This window comes from Periophthalmus magnuspinnatus, chromosome 1 (assembly GCF_009829125.3).
Source record: "Periophthalmus magnuspinnatus isolate fPerMag1 chromosome 1, fPerMag1.2.pri, whole genome shotgun sequence".
NCBI lineage: Eukaryota > Metazoa > Chordata > Actinopteri > Gobiiformes > Gobiidae > Periophthalmus > Periophthalmus magnuspinnatus.
Genome location: NC_047126.1, coordinates 31,664,753 through 31,675,129, shown reverse-complemented (window position 1 = coordinate 31,675,129; position 10,377 = coordinate 31,664,753). Strand labels below are relative to the sequence as shown.

General features: G+C 37.3%; 1 protein-coding gene across 1 annotated transcript; it reads left to right on the top strand.

The window, feature by feature from the left end:
- Positions 1-4,019: 4,019 nt before the first annotated feature.
- On the top strand, positions 4,020-9,596 carry mettl14 (methyltransferase 14, N6-adenosine-methyltransferase subun). The gene is made up of 11 exons (XM_033973447.2): positions 4,020-4,382; positions 4,567-4,655; positions 5,542-5,629; positions 5,745-5,822; positions 5,989-6,076; positions 6,146-6,236; positions 6,313-6,454; positions 6,560-6,652; positions 7,272-7,388; positions 7,513-7,723; positions 7,822-9,596. Exons 1-11 carry the CDS (start codon positions 4,317-4,319, stop codon positions 8,127-8,129), a joined length of 1,371 nt encoding a protein of 456 aa, XP_033829338.1. The 5' UTR covers positions 4,020-4,316; the 3' UTR covers positions 8,130-9,596.
- The last annotated feature ends 781 nt before the right edge of the window (positions 9,597-10,377 follow it).

Sequence of the window (10,377 nt, the reverse complement as noted above, 5' to 3'; positions counted from 1 at the left end):
AACGTACTGGCCACTAATGGCCGTGATCTCACAGTAAAGTCACAGTCAGGTAATGGAACATACTTCACAGCTCTATACTGAGACTGTTCTGCAAGAGCTCATTGTGATCTCACAGTGATTTAGAGTGAGTGTGGTGTGGTGGCTGTGGTGAATTCACATTTAGGTCTAGTTATCATGGATTCACAAGAGTTTAATGTGAAATTTACATTTTTCTACTGTGACTTTCAAGTTAAATTTCAAATGATGTTATTGTGAATTTGACATTATAATATGATACATTTAATTCTTCTAGTGTGTTTACACATCATTCTATAGCAAATTTCACATAATTGTATTCTAAAATATAGTTATCCTCTACAGAATGTTTGCTTCCGTTAGGTGCAAATGCAGCAATAATGATTGTGACATGTTGAAATGCAGGTATTTGAATATCACCATTGTAGGAGAAAATCACACCATTTTTGGAAATTTTTGTAAAAAGAAAAATCCTTCAATGAATAGTAACCCTGGCCGTAAAAAGTATTGCGTATTAATAATGAATTATTATTTAAATAGGTGACCCAAAAAGTCATCTCAGCTGCCTTGATTTTACTGTCACTCTCAGGAACAGTGAGTGTTTCTCCCAGGATCCTTCCTCCACGGGTTTAAATCTTCCCACCAGAGTCACTCCTGCAAAGCAGAGCCAGGGTCCTGCTCACACTACAGGCTCACACTACACTCACACCAATGTCTGATGAGAGCTTTGGGAACAAGAACCAGAGCAGCACCTGAATTGCCTGACCAAATCCAGAAGGGTCTGGAACTGGATAATAGAGGGTGAAAATGATAACTCTCAAATACAGAAGACATTTCCTCTCAGACGGGATACAGCTCCAGTTCCACTCGTCTTTGTAAAGTTTTGTCAACGCATGTGGTTCTGGCAGCCAAGGTAAACACCTGAACAGCACAAGGCATCTGTTAGAGTCTAACCTCAAACACCTGGACACACTGCCCCGCCTGCCACTGATGTCCTACAATACAACTGTAGACCAGGATATAGACCAGGGTCAGTGATCTGTGCAGATATCACCTGTACAGGAAGCCTACATGTCTTGTGATGTGAATGGAAACTTGCTAACTTTGCATTAGTTTGACAGTGGATGAAGTCTTCCAAGAGCATGTGCATGGAAGCAGCTTTTCTCCTCTGCTAACAGAGAAACATGTTAGAGAAGAACAGAAAACACCAGTCTTCATGCTTCTAAATAAACCTGAAATGGGTAGAGATCAATATAACTGTGACAAAAGAGCACAGGTTAAACAACATAATCTCATTTCACAGGTTACACTGAAAGTTATCATGAAATTTCACATGTAAATGTTGTGGTTATATTTTTATATTTTTAACAATTTGACTGTCTTGTTTTAATGATGATGTTGATAACAACATTATGATACATTATTAAGGATGTAAAATGTATTCTAGGGAAAATGGGACATCCTTTTCTACTTCTTTGTTATTTTGTGTTTTATAACAGCCCAAATTGCTTAAATGCCTTAAGTCTTAAATGTAACACATTTTTGAAACACTTCAGATTTCTACGTTACATAATAGGAATAAAATAGAGAAGTTGACTTAGTCCTTCTTGGTAAAGTGGAACACCACAGCCTTGTTCAGGTTTTGTAATAGCCTATACACCATAAAATATAAAAGTGACAAATGTATTTATTTGGCTAATAAGGCCACAATTACAGAGCCCTATGTTCTCCAGTAGGCTCCTTTAGACAATGGAGAAAGTGTGTGCTCCCCAGCTACATTTATAGTTGCTGATTTATTGACATATTTTAATTTTTTTTTTCACTATGCTTGTTTATCTTTAAATAGGTTAAGTTTTGGGATAAGATTATGAACAGTGTCAGGTTTAAGTAGGGGGAAATGCATTCAGAGGACATGCAGAGAACAATGGGACTTTTCTATATGTGCAGGTAGGTTCCCCAGTTCCTCTGGTTCTTCTGTCTATATGGGGACCAAACGCCCAGTAAAAAATCATCACTGGAACAATAAAAGTGTGTCCTAGTCATCAGCAAGTACTTTCAGAGTTGTTCTAAGAGTATGACATCAAACCAGGACAAAGAGTTTTTTATATCCACTTTACACTTTATGCGTTATGTGCTGGACTAGTGAGGGAGTGGTATGTTCACCTAATTCACCCCTCAGAAGCATTAGCCAGCCCATTTTGTGTTGTTGGGTGCCTGTGTGACTTGCAGGTTGCTGTTGGCACCTAAATTCAGCCATATTATGCCAGTGTGCCTCAGGGCACCTTTGAACCAATGACAAATGTGCCTGCAGAATAAAAAAAAAAAAAAAAAAAAAAAAAAAGCTATTTAAAGCTTTTGGTCCTTTATACATCAATTTGAATGTGTACTATTTAGTTATAAATAGTACACATAGATTGATAATCATTTCTATAGGCCCAAAGACGTACTAAATTCCTCCAAATAACTTTACCAATATTTCACTGTCCCACTTTACCAACACACCAGTGAAAAAAGGACAAGTAATAGGCCTACAAATAACAACTACCTAAAGGGATACCTCATTCATATTCTGGTGTTCACAGTCAATCTCTCCTTCAGAGTCAATAATGGATGGGGACTAAAAATCTCTTTTGTTGTCCAACACTTACATGATAGCTCAACGCAAGAGTATTTATTTATTAAACAAATGAAATGTTTCTCAGGATGATAAAATCTATGCTAAAGGGTGCACTATGTAACTTTTATGGTGGGGAATATGCCGACTGCTTGTAACCTTGGAGGCTAATTGCTTTAGTGAGAATAGCAAAAGCCTAAGTTAAAACTGTAAGATGGACAAAACATTGTAGGTGTGAAGACGTTTTGCTGCTCATCCAAGCAGCTTCTTCAGTTCTGGTCAGATTACAGCTGGACACTGCCTTAAATCTATCTGAGGGGAGGAGCTAACTACACTGAAACTGTAAACAGCTTTTCTCTCCAGTTTCAGTCTTAATGGCCTCCATTCAACCTTTAATGGCCCTACTAGTTCACCTTTTTGTTCTCTTTGTTTCCTTTGTATGTTTGGGTCAGAGGATGGAGTTATAAATCGGAGATAGATTATGTCTCAGATTTAAGGAAGGATTATCTTTCCTAACAAAAATAGCTTCTTTAAGTCTCCTCTCAAAGTCTCCTCTCAGATCTGAACCTTACTATCGTCAAAGTAGTGGTTAGTGTCTGAGATGGAGATGTACAGCAGACTGGGGTCCAGAGGAGCTCTCTCGAGATTCTCTTATGGAGTAGCTGTTTAGTTTCTCCAGTGTCACGCTCCCTGCACTCTTCACTACACTGAATGGAGTAGATCACATTACTTTGTTTATGGCTCGGATTTTTCTCTGGGTGAACCAGTTTCTGTCTTAAAGTGTTTGTAGGTAGATGAGAATCTCAAACTGTCTGAAAATTCTGTGAAGTTTTTCAGACACACCCGCTGTGTGAGGAATAGTTACACATTTCCTTCTACATTCAGATTCCTTATTGTCCTGTTTTTCAGCTCTCTTAGATCTATTGAAGGCCCATTTTGGATATCCACAAGCAGAGAGGGCGGATGATTGACCTAGTTGCATCTGTCAATAGTAGTAGTAGTTTCAATGTCAAATGTATACCAATGAAAGAGCAACATTTCAACTATTTTTTGTCTTTTCACTCTGCCTGTATGTCTCATACACCCAGAGTTATAAGAGTTCAAACACAGCCTTGGACAGCTGTGACAATGTGTCATGCCCATTTATATATATATATATATATATATATATATATATATATATATATATATATATATATATATATATATATATATATATATATATATATATATATATATATATATATATATATATATATATATATATATATATATATATACACACACACACATACATACATACACACACACACACACACACACACACACACACCCCCACGCACATACACTTCAATCCCTACGTCAATAAATCTCGACTCTACATGACGTCATCTGTAAGCGCCGAATCTTACAAATTGAGGCGCTTCAAAATGGACACGGCGTTGCTTTTTTTGTATTTTAAGAACTAATGAAAGGACATGTGCATGGACTGTTCAAAGCGCTCTGTGATCTGGATGTCCCCGCACACATATCAAGCGCACCCATGCTACTCTTTTTGCGGTAAACATCGGTTTTCAGTGTGACTACAGCGTCTGCATCTGTCCTTTAGCTCAGGCGCTGTTGGATGCGGACTTGATCGCGAGAAGGAAACGTGCCTTACGTTGTTTTGTGTTAAATAGAAGCAAATATGAACAGTCGACTACAAGAAATCCGGGAAAAGCAGAAGCTTAGGCGGTCTCTTTTAGCACAACAGGCAAGTGCTCACACCACGCTTCCAGCATGGTCCAGCTTCCTGTTCTTTGTGACATATGGAGGACTTTTTCCCATTCAAAAGATGTAAAATTGTGTTTTAAAATGTTAATCGCTATATCTTTGGTCCTAGATTCGCATCATTCTCATCAAACCTTTTATGAGACCCGACCATTTTGTGTTCACAGCTTGGTGCAAAAAGTGCAGACACAATTGGAGATGTACTGAATAGCAAAGATGAACAAAAGGAGATAGAGGAGACAAGAGAAACATGCAGGTGGGATATGTACTGTGTTTACTAGTTCTTGAAGTAGAAAACTGTTGTCCCAAAACAAGATATGTCTCAATAGCAAGCAACTCGCGCACATACACACCTCATTCATACTTGGCAATAAGGGTTAATTGGCTTGCCTAAGGAGACCACAACAGTATTTTACCCCTGCTGTCCCACTGTGGCCACCTGCTCTTCCCAATGCTCTCCCATCCCAAGTACTAGCCAAGCCCAGCATTGCTCAGCTTCTGAGATCTGACGAGATTAGGCTTTAACAAGACTGTATGGCCACAATTGTAACAGTATGAAACTGTTTTAGTGGAGGATCTACCACCTGCTTGTCTCTCACATGCTTTGCCTGCAATGTTCCACAGTATGACATTAAACATAGCTATATCCACAGGTATATACCACTAGGCCAAATGGCACATCGTGTCTCTATTGACACAAGCCCATATGAATGCATGTTTCTTCAAGGAATTTTTTTATGAGCAATAAAAATGCATTAACAAATGCAAAATGTTTAAGTTGTATGCCGCACAGTGAAACAGGCAAAGCAATAACATCTCAATGGATTTTTTTTTATTTGTAACAAGCTGCCCACTCGTGCAGACATTTAGGTTCCATTAGTTGTGACTGCTAACAGGAGTAGTTCCCTGCAATTATTTTGTATAATTAGCTCTGCATTGGGAAAAAGGTCTGAGACTGATATACTTGTACTGTAAATTAGAGACAGGAAAAATGTATATTTACATTTGGTTCAAACATTTATAACGCCGCTGTAAGCTAGCTGTAAATTAAATGAAGAAACCCTACCGAAACTACCTGGAATTTAGTATTAATGTGGTCTTGTGCTGTTCATGTGTGACAAATGCACCCTTAATGTTTACAGGGCTTCATTTGACAGTTCAACTGTCTCGTCAAAGAGGAAGACACTGACTGAGGGTGATGACACAGAGGAAGATGTGGAAGAGCACAAAGTTGGCTTGATAAATACTTTGACTTAATTATAAGAAAAGTGAAAAAAATCCAGTACCAGGCCGAAATGTAGCATTTTTTATATTTAGATGTAAATGTTTTCTTGATTTGCTTTAGGAAGAAATGGAGATGCAGCAACCCGACGAGACCAACCCATATGAGGAAGTGTACAAGGACTCTAGTACTTTTCTTAAGGTTGGTGTGGGAATAGGTCTTAACACATTCATTAAATAATTCAAATAGAAAATCTTTGGAAATAAAGATTTGATTTGACTGGTTCTGCATTATTCCCTGTTTTCACGAGAATTGAATCAAATGGGGAACGCATGTAGTAGATATCTTTTTGTGTCTTAATTTTTAGGGAACTCAAAGCTTAAACCCTCACAACGACTACTGTCAGCACTTTGTAGACACAGGACACAGGCCACAAAACTTTATCAGGGATGTAGGTGAGTCTATCCAACAGAATAAATTTCATTATCTGTGTGGCTGCCTGTATAAAAGGTTGTTTGTTGTAGGATTGGCAGATCGCTTTGAAGAGTACCCGAAACTGAGAGAGCTGATTCGACTTAAAGATGAGCTGATTTCAACTACCAACACGCCTCCAATGTGTGACAGTGTAACTGTGTGTAAAACTCTTTGGATCATTGACTCTAAAGTCTCTAACCAGTGTTGCTACCTGCAGGTACCTCCAGGCTGACCCAGAGACCTTTGATTTGCAAGATTTGAAATGCAAATTTGATGTCATCTTGCTGGAACCTCCATTAGAAGAATACTACAGGGAATCTGGCATCAGCCATACTGAGCGTTTCTGGACATGGGATGATGTATGCTTTTTTGCATGCTATAAATTATATTTGCATAATCACAGTTTATTTATTTTGTGCCATTGTAGCAATATTTTCTAAAGATGTTTTTTATTGTATTTTTAGATTATGAAGTTGGAGATAGAAGAGATATCAGCTCTTCGCTCCTTTGTCTTTCTTTGGTGTGGGTCTGGGGAAGGATTAGATCTTGGTCGAATGGTAAATTGCCTTTTATGTATATAAATACTTACACACCTGTGTGTGGGTGTGTGTATATATATATATGTGTGTGTGTGTGTGTGTGTATAGATTATATATGTGTGTGTATATATAATATACACATATATATTATATAATATATATTTATATATGTATATGTGTATATGCATATATATTTGTATACTTGTGTGTATATAATTTCTGTTGCTTGTTTGCCATTTGTTTCAAAAAAGGTCAAATGTTTTGTCTTCACTGACTTCAAATGATACGCTCACTCAGGAATTTGCTTTTTCAGTCCACATCTGACAACTGAGATCTGTCATAAGTGATGAAAACTATGTCACGGGTACCCTATGCAGGCATCCTTTATCTGTATATTTATATACACGCACACAGACACCTAAGCCATTGCTACATAGTCATTGGTCTTGTATTTTGTAGTCAGGTATGTAACAGCCTTATGTTCTTTGTTGCTCTTGTAACAAATGGAGCATCACTTGCTCTCCCAGTGAGTCTGGTTATTTTTAACCACATCATAAGAGATCTGTGTATTTGAAGCCAGTTGAAGTCATTTCAGTACTCTGCCAAAACCAAACATTATTTTTGTTTACCATTTCAGTGTTTGAGAAAATGGGGATTTAGACGATGTGAAGATATTTGTTGGATAAAGACAAACAAAAACAATCCAGGCAAGACAAAGGCATTGGACCCCAAAGCAGTGTTCCAAAGGACAAAAGTACGGTATACACAAACATGTAGCTAATTTTACTCACAAATGGAATAATTGGCAGCAGGCCTTAATATAACACAAGTCAGTCTAAAAGTATCCTATCCATGATGATGATGATCTCTTTTTTTAGGAACACTGCCTTATGGGAATCAAAGGCACAGTTCGTCGGAGCACCGACGGGGATTTCATCCATGCCAATGTTGACATTGACTTGATCATCACAGAGGAGCCTGAAATGGGCAACGTTGAGAAACCAGTTGAGATATTTCATATCATTGAGCATTTCTGTTTGGGACGTAGAAGATTACACTTGTTTGGAAGAGACTCTACTATAAGACCAGGTCAGACCAATCCCTCTACTTTTATTTGTTTTCTATTAGTTAATCCAATGGTATCCCACTATATGCTGTTTGAATTTTACGTCTGTTTTGTCTCTCAGGGTGGTTGACAGTGGGCCCCACTCTCACAAACAGTAACTTCAATCCAGAGGCTTATGCATCTTACTTTGCTTTGCCCAACTCCAACCTTTCAGGTTGTACTGAGGAAATTGAACGTCTGCGACCCAAATCTCCTCCAGCTAAACTCAAGTCAGACCGCGGTGGAGGGGCCCCTAGAGGAGGTCGTGGTGGACCAAACACTGGAAGAGGTGGAGATAGAGGAAGAGAAAGAAACCGTCCAAATTTTCGTGGCGATAGAGGAGGGTTCAGAGGCAGAGGAGGCCCACACAGGGGATTTCCACCACGTTAGTTTCACCAGAACATCACCACAAAAAATGTCTTTTTTACATATACTATGTAAGTCTGATACTGGGGACAAATTGTAAATATCAACCATTTTACAAATAAAATGTAGTCAAAGGTGTAGAGACACTGCCATTCCAGTTGTAACTCACTGCCATAGCTATTGGGCTCGTTCTGAAAGAGACTAGTAGTGTTTCTTTTTTTTAGTTCATTTTTGCAATAAATACGTTTTGTATTTCATCGTGTACATACAATAAATGCCATTCCCAATTTATATTTGTTAAGCAATGTTTTGTATTCAAAAGAATGTAGAATTAAATTAGATGTTCTTATTTTCAGGCATTCTTGTTTTTCAGGGGTTTTTAGTAGTGTCTTGATTTAAATCTCTGAAACTGGTTGGCCATATCTGTTCATGTGTTTCCTGCATGAATGCAATGTATGTCTTGAGGTGGCTTATCACACAAAGAATGTCACACACCTGAAATATGCACACACCTACATTTTATGTTTGGGGCGTTCTTGTTTTTTCTGATGCTGATGGAATCTTTGTCCCCCTTTATATTTGTGTTATTAATACATAAAAACCCAGCTGTGTTTTATGTCATACACCAGTAACATTTTCTTGGATAACTGTATTTTTCTTTTAAAAATTTGAAAACTTGTACAGTACAAAATGAGATAGATAAGATATTGAGGCTTGTGCTTTGGTACAGAATGTGTTAAGTCTACAGTTGTCTTGAGTTGCACTGCTCACTACTGAGGTTAAGCCTCGACCTCATGTACCTGACAAGAGCATACCCCTTTACCCCATTTTCTCTCCCTGAGACTAATCACAAATTGCCATAAAGTTTAATCCTAAATTTATTTGATATTTTTGACTAGTTGATGGCGGATGACAAACATGTTCCTCCCACACCTGGCCTTTGCACATAGGGGTATACAACGAAGCTGTTATGGCATAGCCAAGATTTGAGCTATCTTGTATCTTATATATCTCTGAACCTCAGCTCAGAAATAACGGGTTCACAAATCAAGTTTGCAGCAGAATTTGTAAAGCCAAAGTTTGAGCTTCAGTCTTCACACTCACAGGGGGTGCGTGGTGTTTGCTGCATCATTTTACCACTTTTATGCACCGAATAGGCCATCTGCAGAACAGCTGATTATAAGATATTCAAGTATAAAAGCAACTATAACCACACAAACATGTCTGTACATTAGATTTAAATGAGCAATAATCTGCTAGATATGAATCAGTACGTTCCAAATTTGAACAGGTTTAAGTAATTGTAGCCTAAAATAAACTGGGAATGGCAACACACAGATCACTTCTTCATGAAACCGTTTGTTATGTAGGTCTTTGTACTTTACTTAAGTACATTTCACAGTGGATACTTTATACTTTTGAGAGTAGTATCTGTACTTTCTACTCCACTACATTTTTAAACAGGGCTGAAAAGTAAAAAGTATTTGTCACATGATTTGAGTAGTTATTTTCACCATGTTTGTGGAAACATCCTGACTAAAGTTTTTGAGTTCAAGATTTGGCATTGAGCAAACAAAAATAAATAATTATAAGTCATAAAAAAATTAAGAAGTTCAAAATATGCCTCATTTTCAATCCAAATCACTGCATTTACGCTTTAACAAATTAACACTTATGTGAAATACTTTTACTTTCTACTAAGTACCTTTTAAAATGGGTACTTTAATACTAGGATACGGCGGAGTATAAGGGTCACTTTAAAAAATACATTATTCGGGCGCTACGAGAATAAAGTAACATTTTGACATTAAAGTTATTATTTAATGAGAATGAAGGCGAAGCTAGAAAAAGTCATAATTTTACGAAAATAAAGTTGTAGCCAAAAAAAGTCGACTCACAATGAAAAAGAAATGATTCAACAGTTTTTAATGTTTAAAAGACCAGCAATATAAAGTTCTATATCTATCGTATGCAGATTTTTATTTCATCTTTTAACTCAAATAAGGGCCATTCTTTGTTGTGGTGGCTCTTGCCCCTAAATCTGGATAAAATGATGTCTTTACGATGTCTACATTATTGACTACACTTTATGACTACATTTTATTCTCATAAAATTACAACTTTATTCTCATAAAATTGTGACTTTATTCTTGTAAAATTACAACTTTAATGTAAAAATGTTACGATTTTATTCTTGTAGTGCCTGCAGATTTAGGGGTAAGAGCAATTCGCCACCACGACCAGAGTGCAAGAGAATATCCATTCATTGAGT